Source organism: Zonotrichia leucophrys, chromosome 1 (genome assembly GCF_028769735.1).
Source record: "Zonotrichia leucophrys gambelii isolate GWCS_2022_RI chromosome 1, RI_Zleu_2.0, whole genome shotgun sequence".
NCBI classification, from domain to species: Eukaryota; Metazoa; Chordata; class Aves; order Passeriformes; family Passerellidae; genus Zonotrichia; species Zonotrichia leucophrys.
In genome coordinates, this window is record NC_088169.1 from 81,721,039 (window position 1) to 81,739,459 (window position 18,421).

The 18,421-nt window shown below is 36.7% G+C and overlaps 1 protein-coding gene across 10 annotated transcripts in view; it reads left to right on the top strand.

The window, feature by feature from the left end:
• Nucleotides 1–18,421, top strand: part of GRM5 (glutamate metabotropic receptor 5) — a 244,548-nt gene that overhangs the window by 182,681 nt on the left and 43,446 nt on the right. For all 10 annotated transcript variants that reach the window (XM_064719218.1, XM_064719227.1, XM_064719256.1 and 7 more), the window contains 2 exons: nt 11,551–11,797; nt 17,492–17,660. In XM_064719218.1, the coding sequence (XP_064575288.1) occupies nt 11,551–11,797; nt 17,492–17,660 (416 nt within the window). The remainder of the gene's footprint in view (nt 1–11,550; nt 11,798–17,491; nt 17,661–18,421) is intronic.

Sequence of the window (18,421 nt, forward strand, 5' to 3'; positions counted from 1 at the left end):
ACAGATAGAGCTTCAGAAACTAACTGGTCTCTTTATTTGAAAAACTTGATGCTACTCCACCTCCATAGGCATGCAAACACTTTCAAAAATGCTGCAGCGCAAAGCAGCACCTTTTCAGAGGTGCAAATGTGCAGAGGTGCAAAAGGTACAAAATGTACCTTTTCAGAAAAAGAAGCTGATCATATTGCTTTGGTTCACAAACGCAATGAGAGAGCTGATATACTAAAAGTTATCAGAAACCCTTATGGCAGTGATGATTATTTATGAACTTCAGAAAAAAGGTGATTTGAAAGGTGTCATTAGGTTTTCTTTCAGCCATGGGCCATTTCAGGATATGCCATTTTGGGCTGATTATTTTCATTCAATTGTACTAATTTTAGCAAAAACTCCCTCATATTGTCATTTCTGCACTATAGAGAGATGTGTACATTTTTCTGGGATTTTGTAGGTTTGTTTTGTGTTTTTTTTATTACTTCTGTTAATTGCTCTTTATTTCATGAGATGCCAAGCAGTCCTAATGCTGTCTAGGCTGTGAACTGGCACCCATGTCTTGCAGTCCAAAGAGTATGGGGACCTGTGGCACCAGTCAAATGGCAAGAGACATGGCAGGAACCAACAACTCAGTGCCTCAGCAAGAAGACTCCAGACTACCTGGAAATGATCCTTTGTTTGGGCCCAGAGTCGCTCCTTTGAGGCAAGGAGGACTGTTTCACAAGACCCTTCTCCTTCTCTGTAATTCTCTGGGCAAATTGTTAACTATTTCTGACACTTGAGAAGTCACTAATACCATTGCATTAGTATTCTGGTATTCTGGCAGTTGTGGGGATAATGTGGTGCTGTGCTGGGCATTAGTCCAACCACAGCTCTAAACCCCAAGGGTTCTTCCCTTGTAAAAATGTGAATATCTTCCACACACCCATGAGACCAAGAAATATCTTAAAGGATCAGAGTCTTGGATTTACACAACACAAATTCCTACCCAAATCCCACTTAATGATCTTAAAGTCTTTCTTTTGATTTGGACAAGGTCTCAGAGGAAGTTTGTGAGAGAGATGTAAATTGAATGTAGGAATCCCAAAATCTCAGTGTACACCTTATGCACTCTATTCACCTTTCCTCATTATTTTTGCTCTGTTACCCTTCCAACACAGTTTGAGACAGGTTTTATTTGCACTATTGACAGCTACTGCATATTGAGCAGCAAACTTCATTGATTTCCCCATGATAATATAGACCTGTTTCCTGAGATGTCAATGCAGTGGGCATAGCTGGATGCAGGGTAATAAATACCTGGTTTCCATCAGTGTGCCATGTAAAAACATTTCAATTTGACTTCAATTTTTTGGCTTCTTTTTTAACTTACCTTTTACCAACAATGTGAGAATCTAATTTATGTTTTATGTGAAAGATTCGGAAATATGAAATGTAAGTGCCGAAAGAGTCTTTTATAGCATCTAAAATAAAATTCACCACCACAGAAAAATTATCATGGGGGTGCAGGGAGATATTATTTTATACATGAATTCACCAGTCATGGATAAAAGACAATCATTAATCATGAGTTGTTTGGTGTGAATAGCACTCATGGCTGGAAGATTTCCCACAAAGAACCACAGCTCAAATAGGCTCCTAAAACCTAAGAATGTCAAAGACACAAAAAAGATGCAAAAATCCAAATCTTCTGGTTTGCAAATCATGAATAGAAAAGAAGGTTTTTCTCCAAATAAATAGCTCTAATTTCCTTTTCTTCTGTTTTATTTTAATAAAACATGGCATGGGCTGGACCATGATGCATACAGTAAAATAATTAAAACCAGATTATAAAAGCTTTAATTCTCTCTTGTTGCTGTAGGGCAAAAACATTAATTGTAGTTGCAGAATTTCCTGTGGATTAACCAGCAAGAAAGACATAAATGTATTCACTGAGAATTGCAAGAATGACACATTTGATGTTGCAACTTGAAGGTCAAAATTACTGTGCATATTTGAAATTGGCATGGTAGTTGTTGTTTCTGCCTCGTTTCCTATCACCCATACGAATTTGAAAATTATGTCTTTTCAATTCCTATATTGCTATTTATTTTGAAGACTCAAAGTTGTGAGTCCTAAATTCCCTCAGAACAGACTTCATAATTATAAAGATGATACTTGCCCTCAGTGGTCATAAATGTTTCACAGTCTGTCCTAAGAGTTTCTGCATGATGAGGAATTAGCTTTGGTTCTGATTTCACCAGGTAAGAAAACAGGACTATGTCCTTTATTTTATTTAACTAAAGATATGGTGTTTTCCAGAAGCTGAATTAAAAAAAAAAAAAAATTGAAAACCCCAAACACACTAAAAAATTAAGCTACAGGTGTTTCTTACGATTACAAATAATGAGATTGAGTTCATTGAGAAATGCTGGAGAGAAATCAAAACCTATTTTCAACATCAAAAGTCAAGCAATTCCTTACTTCTTGGAATAAAGATAAAAAGATAAGCTTAGAGCTGATGTTAATAGACAAAGTCATTATTAAATGAATATGTCTATATAAAAGGCAGTAACCATTAAATTAGTGGGAAACAAAGTTAATTGCTCTCTGTAATCCAGTTGTGTTGTCACAAAAACATAAAGAATGGTTAACAGTATAGTCAAGTTTATTCAATAAGAAAATAAACACTGGAAGATATAGCTGAAATCTAAGTAATAACTCACTTCACCTATGTACCAGCTATGAATTTAGCTGTTAGAATCTCTTCATTTGCTTTGATGAATCCTGCCTAGTAGAATATTAGGCTACATTTAACCCTGTGACAGAAAATACATGAAGCCATGAACAATTGTAACCATCTCCAGTTACTTGTGAGTATTTTTTTCACTTTTTAGCATAAACTATTCATAGACATTTTCAGGGAAGGTATTGTTATTAATTAATACATGATTCAGTATGATATGCATAATCAAATTATGAAATCATCCGAACAAAGAGAATCCAAAAAACAATAAAGTGGTTTTTTCCATTCTTTTCTATTAAGGACTAAAAAGTTTCCATTCCTACACATAGACTTAGTTCATACTGAGATGAAAATTTCAGCATCCAGCTCATTTTTCATTTGCAGATTAGAACATACTTGCCTAATCCAAATGTGTGTCACTGCTGTTGCTGCTAAGAACATTGATTTTCTGCCCAGCTGGAGCACCACAGAAAGTGAGAAGTTCACGGACTTATCTGACTTGATTTTCAGTGTAATCAGTTCCATTACACAGGAAAGTTGCTACAAGCCATCTCTGAAGAACAAGTCAGAACAAAGAATTTAAAATGCATGTGTAAAAGGAGACATTTAATGGCCTCCAAACACTAGGGATTTTACAAGATTTGGGGTTGGTTTCACCTCTAGCACCAGTCAGAGATTTTTTTTAATATCTAAGACCATAATTCAAAGAAGTTAATAAATAGTTGTGCTGGCTGATCCAGATGAGTAACTCACTCCACTCAGTGGCCAGGTTCAGGTCTCAAAAGGCTAATCTAATCCCTTGGTATTGATTGCCTTTAGACCTTTGAAGATGAGACATTTATGCGATTGCTTTCTCTTAGACAGAATTCCTAGTACCTTTTCATCCTGGTGAGGGTGTTTTAAAAAATGCATCTTAACACCAAGCAGAAGCAAAACCCAACATAATTATGCAGTGAAACTCTGGCTCAATGAACAGTACTGGAAAAAGGCAAGTCCTCAAAGACACCAGGAACAGAAGCATATTTATTACATTTACCAGTCTTTTAAATTATTTATTTTGCCTACAATCTTAAGTGATATTATTTTTCCCACTCTGTGCAAAAGCTGGAGGCATGGATGGAACAGCATTATTTATGGTGATACTCAAACACAGAGCAATACCAGAATACACATCCCAAGTATCTGTGATCTAAGTCATAGACAATAAAGAGTAAATAAATAGAGGCTGATGCTGTTGAAGTATCTTACTTGGATTATCTGCAGTATCTTACTTTGATTGGCAGAGGCTACAGACTTAAGAAAATAATAGCAGTTTCATGTAAAGGAACAGTGGGAAAAGAATCTGGAGGAAGGTGATAGGTCACTCGTGCAGGTACTTACAGCAGGATCCTGACATTAAATACTTCAGTTCAAAGCAGTGAAGTAGAAAACAAAGGGAAACTATGGGGGCTGGGTTATCACAGACAGAGGTCAGCCACAAACAAGACATAGAGGGCACTGAAAGTGAGGAAAGCAGCTTATGTCTGCCATGGCTGGGAGCAAGGACCCAGAGATAGGGTTTATAGGGAAGAAGAGCACACAGTGATGTACAGGTGTCCTGGTTATAGCTCCCATGAAAAGGAGATTGGCAGTGATTTGCAGAGCTTTCTGAGTGTATCATAGAAAGGTGCAAATATCCCAAAATCCATTCATTAATTAACCATGTGTCTTCTCTGAGATAAAAGTGCTTTATCCGAGGGTGTAAAATTTCTTATAAAAGAAGGATGACCAATGTATCTCCAAGCAATTTAGAAGAGGATTAAGAATAAATGAGTTTATTTGCAGAAAGGGAGATTAGGGAAATTTGCGATGAATACAAGAAAAGTTTTTCTGCCACAGGTACAAATGTGCACATAAAATGAAAGTGCAAAAAATACCTACCTGTTTGTTGAATCTCATCCAGTTCCAGCCATTTTTAATGAGTACAAAGGAACAGACAGAAATTCCATGGTTTCAGATAAACAGAAATTTGGTTTAACAAATGTCCCTTTGGATTTCCAGATAGAATGAAGGAATAAAACATGACTGACTAGTCTTTTGTACTGCAACATGCAAATCTGTTGATTAAATGTAGGCTCTAATGCCAAAATTGGTTTAATCAAAACTCAGCCAACAAAACATAAATGCTATCAGAATGGAAAGGTATTTTCCATATTTTAAGCAATGTGTCACATTTAAACATCATATTCCTCAGACTTAACATTCCTATACTTTTATTTTTAGACAGCAAATAAAAGCAGAGCACAGTTAAAATTAATTTCTGTTTCTTAAACAGTGATTTGGAAAGCATTTTAATTCTCCTGAATAAATCCTGTGTGTCATTGAGTTTGATATTCATGCTTGGGCACTGGCAAGCCAAATTATGGTCCAGCCCTTATTTTTATGCTCCACGTTTCTGACCTGGAACTCAAACACGGTTATTACTACTTTTACAGTGATGCTGGGTCAGATCCAGAAATTTCCAAAGGCAAATCAACTGTAAGGCATAAGTCCAGATCTGAATTTTCTAGCAGCCTGATATAATCTGAGCCAGGAGCCCACACAGACGTGTTGCTATTTTTTTTGATTCAGAGAAAGAAGCAGTGTGACACTAAAAACTGCTATGTGCTCTGGTTTATATTTTTGAAAGCCTTTTTGATTAATTAATACTAATTTATTATCCTAATAATAATTAATTAATTAATTAATCCTAATCCTAATTAATTAATTAATCCTGAATTTAACACAACAATAACTCGAACACTTTAATATCTTGAATCTTCTCATTGTTGTTAAAGAATTCATCAAGCTCCTCCAAAGTCTGACTACAAAACTACATTTGTTTTTCCTTCCCTTTATGTTCCCTGATTTCTTCCTTCAATATATCAGATGTATGTGATGATACTCTTGATATGAACTCTTTATATTGCAATTCCTTTTCCAACTGCCTTTCTGAGCCTTGGTAATTATCTGGATCATGTCTCTCTAGCCTTAAAAATTAATTTATAACTAAATTTATTCAGAATATATACATTTCATATTGGATGTTTCAATTTGCCATTCTTTTCTCTCAGCAGCTCCACTTTCTATATAGATTAAAATAATTCATATAGGCATGTTTGCAAGTACAGAGAGTTTTATGCCACCATTTAATGTACTTTTGCACCTGTAGCAGTTGAGCTTTGTTGCAATTTGTGACCAAAGAAACTGAATTGTGTAGAGAAATAATAGCACTGTTAAGAAAATTATATGGAGAAATAGGTATCTACTTACCTTCTCCTAGGACTACTTGTGGCTGATACTCTTTTTTGCTGATCATACTGAACTTGACAAGAGAAGCCAGACTGCCACTGTCTTGTGGGCACTCAGGGCTGAAGGTTCAGCTCTCAGCAGATTTGTGAGTGCTCTGAGATAGCAGTTGCTGTGCAGGTTTAAATAGATGTAAAACACCAAAGTGAGATAAGTACTCTGAAAAAAGCTTTTCAAAGTCACCTCTGGATGTCAATACATTGAATTTGGTCTGTCGGTCATTCTCAACATTTTGGCGCTACTCAGCATGTAAAATGTAACAGTGCTGATACTGGCTTTCATTTAGGAAGAGTGAGTTAGAATTGGTCAAAAGCATTGGGTGAGGGAATTACACTGGAAAAGTACTTCCTTGTCAAATTTCAAAAATGTTCCCTAGCAGCATTAAAATGGGTCATTTCTTTGTTTTCTTATCTCAGTAACACTGAAAAGCTTTGATTCAAGCTTTTAATTTACCTTCACATTGTTTCACTTTTATGCTATGTGTTTTGCCTCAGCATCAAAATTACATTTCCCAGTGAAAAAGGATATTTGAACTGCATGAAATTTCCCACAGAGCAAAAAAAATGCCTCTTTTCTTCACTCCAAGAGCCTGTAATAAATTAAAATAGGAAAAAAAAAATAAACTACTACAATTGATTTTTTAGTAGAAAAATACACCCAGAACCTTACAAATTATACAGAACTGAAAGTTACTTTATCATTTCACATTGCTTTGCTAGAAAGCTCTGATAATAGACTCTGGAAAAGGTTCCAAAATCAGGTATTTCTCTATGTCTTTAAACAAGGACAATTTAGCTCGATATGAACAATATGGTTCTTGTGTACAGCCTTTCCTCTGTTTTACAAGACACCACACATTTCTTCAGTACATGTTTCTGGGATGACTGACTTGGTGGCATGTCATCCAAAGCATACAGATCCAGGGAAATTTACGCTCGTTCCCAAGGAGCACAACAGGGACAACATGGACTGCTGACAGAGATAAGAAGCCACACACTAGATCCTGCAGAAGACAGACACTACCATGGTTTTGTTTGGAAAGATTACTGTTGTCCTGATTTTTCTTAAGGAATTCACTAAAGCAAAGGAAAGAAAATAAAGGAAAACACATTGGTTGATGGACTTCAAGTACAGTGAGCAGAATGTGAAATTGGGACACATTTGCCAGCAAAACTAAAACTCATCTCTGTCAGCCTCTTGTCCCTCAAAACAAAACTTATCACAAAGAATCACTGAATATTTTAATGGCATATTTATGGAAATTGTGTAGAAACTAAATTGTGATATAATCATGGAGAAATATTATTAAATATTTGGAGGCTGTAAGATATGCCTGTGGTTTTCACCATAATGCCTCTTATGACTTTGTAATAAACAACCTTTTGATCACTGAGAATTTTTAAATTGTTATTATTAATAATAATAATAATAATAATAACTAAGAATTTCCCTTCATTTCAGTGCTAAACTGAACTGGGAAAGCAAGCATATTCCTCTGCACTTTGAAAAAAATATTCTCCCATATTGTGTCTTGTATTTTTTCTCCTATTTCTCCTCAGGGAATGAAATGAGGGGTTGAGGGATTGCCTGGAATGTTAAGTATTTTCACTCTTCCTTTTACTCTTTATTAATTCTTTAAAATGCAAAGTATTGTCATCTTTGGAAAAGTTAAAAAGCAGAAATAACATATTAACCATAGTAATTTTGTACTCTTCAACATCCTTGCTTGATGAGGCTTTGTAGTATAACAATCTGACAAGCAAAAAAATTAGTATTTCATCTTCCTTGAGGGTAAAAATCTGGAAAAAAGAGGAATGAAGTTTTACATCAAAAATATGTAATATAATGAAATCTATTAAAGAATGCTTATTTCATGCTCAGTACTAGAAGCAGTAGCCACATTTCAGAATTTGCTGCAAAGATGCAGGTTTTGTTTGGTTTTTTTTCCATATTTGAAAGAAGAGGATCATTCCTAGAAGAACTATTTTATTAGTCTCTGGTAGCCAGGACGACCAGTTCTGGGAGCTGCTGGAGTAGCTCTGGAGTGTGGGAAGCAGTCCAGAACTGGCTCACCATCCACAGGGACTAACAGCATCCATAAGTGCTTTCTTGGATCACTGCCCATAAGTACACTAATTGTTTCTAAGTAGATCCAAGAAATGAACCGTTGCTAGTTGGAATCACTTTCTCGGTGAAAGAACATGTTTCTTTTTCATCATCTACATATTTGTGTGCTTTGGAGACTTGACAACAGAAAAGAACAAATTTTGATGAGGAGTTTAGTGCTGGGCCATCTCCATGTAGTTAATCATACAATAGAATCATGGAATATAATGGCTTGGACTGGAAAGGAAAGACCATAAAGATCAAGTAGTTTTTATTCCGCTGCCATGGGCAGGGACATTTTCCACTAGACCAAAACCCCATCCAGACTGGCTTGAACACTTCCAGGGATGAAGCATTCACAGCTAATCTGGGCAACTTGTTCCTGTGACTTACCACCTTCAATTTCTTCCTCTAAACTTGACCTCTTTTCTTTTAAAGCCATTCCACTTTGTCCTATCATTGTGTGCCCTTTTAAAAACTTCAGCATAGATTTATAAATAGGTTGATATATTCCAAACACTGTCATTCCCATTAAATTAATCCGTGCCGCCTTTCCATGTCATGACCTTGTGTCAGGAAAGGTTCTTGACTGAAGACAGCACTCATGGATGAGTGATAAGGACAAGAACATGTTCTAGAGTTCCAGCAGGAGCAATATGCAAGAACTCTTGAGTGAACAATGTGTTTAAGGCTACCTAAAGTATAATTGTTGCAGAGATAGTTTTAAAATATTTTTACTATTTTGTTTTTGTTGTTGAGTGAGAGACTAACTTTTAGCTTGTGTATTTGACCTTCCCTTAAAACCACTGCTAGGGTTACTGGGGTAAGGGTTACTCATATGCTTCAAGTCTGGCATGCCAAAATACTTTGTAAGATGGATGGAAAGTAACTTTTAGATTTGGTTTTGATTGGGTTTTTCAATGCTGGCATTTTTTAAGGCTTTATTATAATATAATAAAAAGAGAAAAAAAATTCTTTCGTCTTAGTTTTTGTGATATTCCCTTAAATACAGAATCTTGTGGTACTATAAACTGACCTTGGCAGGTTGAATTTGTCCCTGTATGGCCAAGTGAGACAATTAACTTCTCAGGTGAATGTGTTCTGCAGCTGCAGGAAGTATATTAAAATTCTCACAGCAGCTAAATCCCTCACAACTCCATTGACAATTGCCAGCAGCTTCTAGGAAGAGCTAAGCAGCCTCATTATAAATCATCAGGTGAACGGAATGAGGTTCAGTGTTTAAAGAAAATCAGAACAATAATTTCATAAAATTGAAGCACAAAGCCCAGTGGAGAGCAAGAATTAAGAAGCAAGTTATTAGATTTTTAAGCAATCATATAAAATAAAACAGCTGAAATATTGTTTTATGATAAATCATATTGCCAATGCAAATCTGATTCATTCTAATGGCTACTGTAATTAACTGCATGGTGTGTAAGGTGCTAATTTTGTGGATGAATAATTGGTTAAAACAAGTTTTATGTATTGCAGTGTAATGTGCTTGTCCAATTTTCCACTTAATTTCAATTAATATGGGTTTTACATGTACTCCACTGTTGCAGTTTTTATGCCTATAATTTTTAATTAGGGAAAAGAAATACCTTGGTAAAACAGAACAAATGAGCAGCACTGTGTGTTTTTCCAAGTTTATTTTTTTCATTAACATACTTCAAGTTGGTATTGTTTAGCCTTCCAAAATGTTAATAATCACTGTTCCTCAGGTTGACTGGAAATGGTGGTGCCAGCTTCCACATAAAATAGAGGGGGGAAAGGAATCTTTCAGTTCTCTCATTTACTTTCTGACCTCTACACAATGTTTTTCAGTTCCAACTATGTGTTTTATTACCCTTCCTGGAGTTTCCAGTGCCGCAATAGATTTTAGTGATTAGAACTGTGGGGTGATGTCATTGTTCACCACTGAAAAGGTGTGCTTGTATGCAGTCATAGCTGCTTTATGTCAGAATTGATCACCAGCTGGAGATTCTTGCCCTTTTCCAATAAAGGTGCCTACCCATCAGAATGGGTTCTTGTCTTCTGGATGGATGTTGTTAAACTAGATGAGTGCCACCCTGAGAGTCATATATTAGCCTGCATTTCTTTGAAGAAAAATATTGTGTGTGCCTCAATCTTCTCATGGCATAAAATACGTCTCAGACTGTGCTGCCTCTGCAGCTCAGATGGGCAGGTGTGAGCACCACCCCTGCCCCTCACTAATACCTCTGTGGCAGGCAGACTCTCATGGAGTGGACAGGTTATTTACACTCCCTTTACTCTGGGCTGCCCACACAAGGGACCCCCTAGCTCCTAGGGTCACCACTTGGCTGATAAAAGCAGAGCAAATGTTCTAATAGAGCTTTTTGTTTGTCCTGTCTCCAGAGGCAAATGTTTCTAGGTGTCAGATAAATATCCAGCACCATTGATGCAGTTGTATTATCTCTGACTCTTCTCACTTCCCCAGTATTAAAGATCTTGTGGCCAGAGTGCAGCTGGAAAGAAAATCTCCAACCCACCCTTCCTTAGTTTGCCTGGTGCTGTCAACAGAGGAAATCTGTGTTAGTAGTAACAGTGTGATATAAAAAATAAAGATATTCAAGATGCTGCTGAATTTCTTTTCTCTGTGCATTTTACAGAAGCATAAATAGAGAATAGAAATGCAAACATCATGTTTTGAAAGCAAAAAAAAAACAAATTTCACCAATTCTGGCTAAACAGAGTCATTGCCTAACCCACACTGTCAAACCCTTCACAGATATTTTAATGTGTTCATCTGTATTGCATTGTTATCCTCACTGGGTAAAGCGAGAAGAGCAAGAGACTTAGAAGAAATTTTTGGGGGAACTTTTGGTACAGAAAAGGGATGGTGCATAGGTCATTCTGTTTGCACAGGATTAGCTCCATGTCTCTGAAACAAAAATGTTTTCATAGAATTATACAATGGCTTGAAAGAGACCTTAAAGATAATACAATTCCTCAATTCCTCTGCCATGAGCAAGAACACCTTCCACCAAACCAGGCTGCTGAGAGCCCCCACCCAGCCTGGCCTTGAACTCTGCCGCAGATGGGGCATTGGCAGCTTCTCTGGGCAACAGAGTTCACTGATTTTCCACAAGGGGAACGTTTTTTATAAGGTTTCTAGGGAATAAACCTCTTATTAGCATTTACACTTCAACTAATATTTCTGAAGGTTTGAAGAAGTTTCTGCAGGTGCAGAGAAGTTTCTGGGTTCCCTAATATATTATGTTATAGTGCATGTTTTAAAAATGCATCTAAAAGAGCAGCACTTTAAAACCAACATACGTGAGGTGAGCTGATGAGCTGCAGACAGAAATATATCATCTAGACATCTAGATCTGGCTGTATCCCAGCCCAATTCACTAAACCCTCTGCTTGCTCCCTGACAGGCCAGATGACTCTGAGGACCCAGCATGTTCAGGACTCCAAGATGGGCTTTGTAATCAATGCAATATACTCCATGGCCTATGGGCTCCACAACATGCAGCTGTCCTTGTGCCCAGGCTACGTGGGCCTCTGTGATGCCATGAAGCCCATAGATGGTCGGAAACTCCTGGAATCCCTCATGAAGACTAACTTTACCGGGGTCTCTGGGGACATGATCTTGTTTGATGAGAATGGCGACTCACCAGGAAGGTAACACTGACATTTGTCAAACTGTTTAATAGCAGAGATAATAACAGCACATAGTGGGTATGTGCAGACTTTGCTGCAGAGCAAAGGTCTCATACTCCTAGTTTTACATTTCTTGATTCCTGTGCTTATTTTGCAAAAATAGAGGATTTTTTTAAATGTGCATTTTTTTATGGCATTTCAAGTTAGAGATGTGAGCTTTCAGGTGCAAAAGCTTCCTGTATTAATTTGCATTTTTGTCTGTACCATTTAAAATTATTATTACTGAAAAAAAATTATCAGACCTTTATGTTTGTAGACCATGATGTCGACCACATCCTGTTTCTCTCTTTATGTGGGACTTTAAGTGTATGTGCTTGGTTGACCTATAAACAATCATAGCAGACTTAGTTCTTCCATTAAGAAAGCTAAAACAATATCAGTAATATTGTACTGATGCATCTGAGATTTTTTTAAATCAGAATTGTTAAAAAACCTGCTTACATATATTCTAAATGAAATCTTTCCACTTGCATAACACACTAAGCTATCAATCCATACTGTGCTGCTCTAAGACAAATTGAATTTAAACAAAGCTTATTTTGTTGGCAGCATGCATTAATATGTATACATACATCTACGAAATATAAGACAAATTTCTCTACGACACATGCATCCATAGAAATGCACATTAGTGGAAACAGTCTTGAAGTGGGGATTTTTCTGTTTCTGCCTACTGAATTTTCAGAGGAAGAACAGCAAGTATGATATTATCCAAAGTATATGTATTTCCTATATTTTGATGTATTTTCTGCCTTATTCACTGCTTTTGCTCTGGTATTGTTTGAGATAACCCATTATGTCCACATTATTGGAAGGTTTTAAACATCATTGTTATGGTTCCATATAAACATATGATTAGAGGGAAAATTTTTATACTATATACTCATTTAAATTGTCTCCTCCCACTAATGTGAACAAAAAGGAAATCAATAACTTCCTAGTAGAAACGGGTTGAAAAATTTAAACTCATTGGTCAAAATATTTTGACATTTCCAAAAATTTCTGCAATTTCAAACCTGTTTTTTTTCTTCATTCTATTTGCAAACCTGTAAATTCAGCATTCTCCCCAAAAGCAGGCAGGACAGCCACCTACACAGCAGTCTGTGTCTGTTTCTGGAGACACAAATTTACAAATTCTTCTGAATCAGACTTTAAGGAAGGGCACTGTGAGCTAGTAGAACTCAGGCACAAACTGGCAGAAACCTAGGAAAATTTCAGATGGAAATTTATTTTCAGAGCATTTTTAGCATGAGGAAGGCTGTCTTCTGCTAAATGTTTCTATTTTAACAAATAGCTGAATTTTGAAGAAAGGTGTTAAGTCTGAATTTTTCTGGCCAAATTATTTTTAAAAGACATCTCAGACTTCTTTAAAAGTATTTGTTTTTCGTTTAAAGGTGGTCAGATGCAGTGGACTGTATTCTACCCCATTCCAATCAGTTTCTTGTATAAAAATGTCTGTGATTAGTGAGTGATGTGTGACCTGCCAAAAATAAATATGTGACTTGACAACATCAATAACAATATCTAAATATTGCAAAGAGATCTTTTCCTTTTCTTTTCCTCATTGTTGTCATTCTTAACAAGAATAATTTAGCACCATTTGTTGCAATGAATTTAATTGAATATGTTGGATATTTTTAAATTCTAAGAAAGATGGTGAGGAAATATGTGAAGTCATTTGCTCAGTCACAATTTGACATAAGTATTTCCCTGAAGAGCATGGGGACACCATGTGGAATGTGTACCTCAGGATAGCCCAACTTTAAGAAGGTCCAGCTTCCCTGGATTTGTGTGATATTTGTGTCTACTCAAACAAATGAACTGTGAGTTGTTACAAAGTGGTACCAGAATTTGTTTTCTTTTGAATCATGGTTATTTGTCAACAATAGTCACATCATTAAATCCAGTTCATGTGCTTAAGTCAGACAACATTGAGTCAGAATGTACTCTTTCATGATTAAGAAGATTTTATAGAAAGCTCCATTTCTAATTTCCAGATTTTGAGTAGTATATAGTCTTTTAAGCATTGTCAAACACTATTTGCAAGAGCTTGGAGATGGTGCAGTCATACTGGAACAACTCCTCTGCCCTGTTCCCTTGCACTGATAACTCCAGCTTCACTTTGTAAAACAGGAATTTAAATCCTCACAGCTGTACTGTGGTGGTGGTGTTAAGCAGGAAATCAAAACATAAAAAGCCTTTCTGACCTAAATAACTCAGGATTTTAATGTATAGAAAAAAAGGTTTTGATATTATATAACAGATGATTAATCCTACAGGATGCTTTGAATCCTGACCCTATTTCAAAGTCCTTTATGTGTATGCTGAGTTTTAAGCAGTCTAGTGTAGGGCCTGTTTTATGTAAGTCAGGAGACATGGAAATAAAACAAAGAGTATGGAAGCCATGATTCCTCAGGAAGATAACAATTATCTTTAAACACTATCTAAACTCTAAAGAAGAAATTGAGGAGGGAAGAGCAGGCATGAAAAAAACAAGATGCTGCTGTTTTGACTGTGCTACCAGCAGAATGTGTATTCCTAGCAACATCATGGCACTTCTGTTTTGAAACAAGTATTTTGCACAGTGATTAGAGCACTGCTGGAAATGTGCTATTGTACCATCTGGTCTCTCCTATCCTAAAGTGACAAACTGTCCCTGTATTATCTCAAGGAACCTCCAGGGAACCAGTGACTCATGAGCCTTCACTGTAGCAATGGGCTTACTGAATCTGGCTATTTCTACCCATCCATCAATGCTGCTCTCCACAGAGAAGAGAGACAAGACTTATTAAGGCAATACTGTATTAAATTTGTTAGGTTCCTTTCCAGTATTCCCCTTGTGATGTATGCATGGAACTACTTCTGGAGAGGATCATTGGTTTAGTTTCTGTGGCCTGTCAAACCCTGGCAGCACTTTTGTTAGCATGTCCATGAAACCCTAAACTGAAAGCTTTAACAAAGTTATACTCATGGGTGTGTTGAGTGTCTGACCTTGAATAATGGCTCTACTGTGGCTTCTGTGCTAACTTTTTGGTTAGTCTGTTTAATTCTTGACAAACTGTTACTATGGCTGAGAACCTCAGAAAAGAGTTAGTTTATAACCATGTGCACAAGTCTGTTTCTTTGGGTTTGTGCTTGTGTTATCTGGATTAAATTATTTTGTGTCAGTCTGGCATTCATATCTCCAACTTTGAGAACATTGTTGAAGCTGTGGACATTTCCTTTTTTACACAATATGGAAAGTGAAATATTTCAAAATGTAGAAGTATAACAAATTTTTCATTCTACATGTGCTTATTTCTTCTTCTTCGTAAAGATTCAAGAACTGTATAATGTGTGTAATGTCACATTGTCCATTCAGTCAGACTCCACTTTCATTTCCTTTTAGAGGCTGCTTACAGTCCTGATCCTGCCCTGCATGGGATTTTGGCATTGAATCCCTGCTGCACCATAGTTTCCCCACTGTGACAGAATTTTTTATGATGTAAAGCATCTTGAGATCAATAGATGGACAATATTATAAAACAGTTTTCCTGGGGTTATTTCTTGGTTTTTTTTTTTTTTTTTTTTTACATCAGGACGGGAAAAATATTGATGTTAGATACAGTATGGCTACTGCTTGTCCATCTTAAAAGTGTTTCCTCAAAATTTAAAAGAGATATCAATGTATCTGTCACGGTTTAATTCCAGCCAGAAACCAAGTACCTTGCAGATGCTTCCTCAGTCCTGCATCAATAGAATCAGGGAGAGAACTGAAAGAGCAAGAGCTAGAAAACTCATGGGTTGAGATAAAGACAGTTTAACAAGAAAAGCAAAAGCCATCAACACAAGCAAAGCAAACCAAACCAAGAAATTCTTTCATTTCTTCCTAGGTAGGCAGGTGTTCATCCATCTCTAAGAGAACAGGCCCCATCATGCATAATGGTGACTTGGGAAGACAAAAGCCACAGCTTCAAACATCCCCTCCTTCCTCCTTCTTCCCCCTACTTTATATATTGATATACTGAATACTCCTTGAGTCACTTGGGGTCAGCTGAGTCTCCTCTCAACTTCCCATTCATTCCCAACCTCCTTGCCAACTTGACAGTGCAAAAAGGCCTTGGCTCTGTATAAATCCTGCTCAGCAATAACAAAAACATCTCTATATTATAAAATGTTTTCAGGCAGAAATCCAAAACACAAACCTATACCAGACACTGTTAAGAAGAAAATTACTCCATCTAAATCCAGCAGGGTATCTTACTAGAGAGATTGTTTGATTTAATGAGCAAGTTATTTTCCTCGTTTGTACACTGAACTTCATAAATTACACTCTTACAATACCACTCTTAATGCAACCCTGTCTATATACTTTGCCTTCAGCACTAATTTGTTGCTGAGTGACAGGAAAAAGATGTCTCCTTGTTTATGAGACAGCTTTTTAAAGTCAAGTGTCATAACCTTCTTGGTCTACATTGTTTTCTTGTTTGCCTTCAGTAAATTTCATATTGCTTAAACATATTAATTCTAACTCCATTAAAGAAGAGGCAAAGAAAAGCATGGAAAAATTTCTTCAGGAGCTGCCCAACTTTTCAAACATGCCTTATAAGACAGTGCTAAAAGAACAGGAGGCCTGTATGGCAGAAAGGTGGGCTGGTGTTCAGCTGTAGGAGAAAGTGAGTCCTACGTGGCTCCACAGACTTTCTGCAGGAGTGTGGGAACTGAAGAGAAAGTAGGAGGAAGAGGAACATGAAACTGAAAACTCTGATGAGCTCTATCTTTGACCCAAAAGCAGCCTAGAACTGAGTCATGAGTACTTTTTCTCTTCCGCACCATACAAGGAATGAAATGTCTTTCAACCACCAAGGAATTACTTAAAAATGATTATATAGATTGGAAAGACCAGCATTTAATGATGCAATGTTGGAGAAGAGAAAGGGGAAAGAAAAAAAAAAAAAGAAGGATTCCTGGACTCTGTGCCTCGAGAGTGATGCCTGATTCATTTCTGGGTGCCACACCAAATTTCATCTTGCAGTCTTAGAGCATGGGAACTTTCCTTTGATCACACAGAGGTTGCTTCTACCTCACTTTGAGAGTTTCTCTATCATCTTCTTCCCTCAGGAGAGGAAGAAGCACATGCAGACAGTGAGAAGGACATAGTGTTAAGAATTAGCTTTATAGGTTTAGATTACTCAACATCTGCTATAGAGGGAACTGGGGCTACATATGCTATTGCCTTCCAGGGCTGAAAAGTAACTTTTAGATTAGCAGATTTAATTCTCTTTGACTCATTTCATTGTTTTCTTCAAATAAATAGTCATTCTCAGAAACACAGTCAACCCCAAAGTATTCAGGGAACATTTTATTGTGATGGAAAAAATCCCCAAAAACTCCCAGAAATAAACCCAAAACAGAACTTAATAAAAAGCAAACAAAGAAAACATTCCAGCCGCCCAACTTAACACACGTCAAGAAAGGCAAGATGATGATATCACAGAAACTATTGTGAGATACTCAAGGGTATTGTACTCATAATTCTTTAAATTTTTTCTTCTTCATTTCAACATGCTTGATTTTTGACTGTATGGTATTCCTTCATTTGAAATATTTCATGATGTTCTCCTCAACTCAGCTATGTCTCTCCTTTCTGTTTCCTTTGTTATCTTTCATTCAAAGATATGAAATCATGAATTTTAAACAAATGGGGAAGGACTACTTTGATTATATCAATGTTGGCAGCTGGGACAATGGTGAGCTGAAAATGGATGATGATGAAATATGGTCAGAGAAAAGTAATATCATCAGATCTGTGTGCAGTGAACCCTGTGAGAAAGGCCAGATAAAGGTAAATATTTTCTTCATTTGCTTCAGTGTTGCAGTATGCACATCCTTAAAATTTGAAACAAGTTTTTTCTTGACTTCTACATGAAGACAGTATCCCACACTTTAATTAAAATGTATAGACTTATGTATTTAATTCTTATTCTTATCATAATCATATCACTATTTTATTAAGCTGCCATTTTCTTAACTCCCCTGTCTGTGGACTGTTGCCCATGGTGCTTCCTGCATCGTTAAAATGCTGCAAGTCCGTAGCTTACCTTGAAGTCATTTATATTAGAACCAGTGGAATGAGGAGATGGGCATGTTCAACCATAAAAAAAATCAGGTGTGATTTCTGACAAGTTTCACTGGAGGTTCAATTTTCTCATGTGTTAAAACAGCATGACTGAAAATTGGGAAGCAGCTGCAGAGAAGGGCTGGTGGGAGCATGACCAGTGTCTGCAATACAAAATTAATCTCTTTAGCTTGAGTTTTACAGAATTTTAGGACACGGTCACCCTGTTTAAGTCACTAATTAGTCTTTGGCTGAGTCATTTAAGTGAGTTTCATCAGATTGATTGTATTTGTCTCCAGTGTCAACATAAGGAATTATGTCAGGCTTTTGAATAATATGCTATTCCAGATGAGGAGTCATGAAAACAGTTAAGATCAGGCTTGGTGTAGAACGACTTCTATCTCTTCATTGACAGTAAAAGACACCCAGACAGGACAGTTGGTTCTGATGAGAGCACACCTTCTGCAGACACATAAATGCAGGTGTGA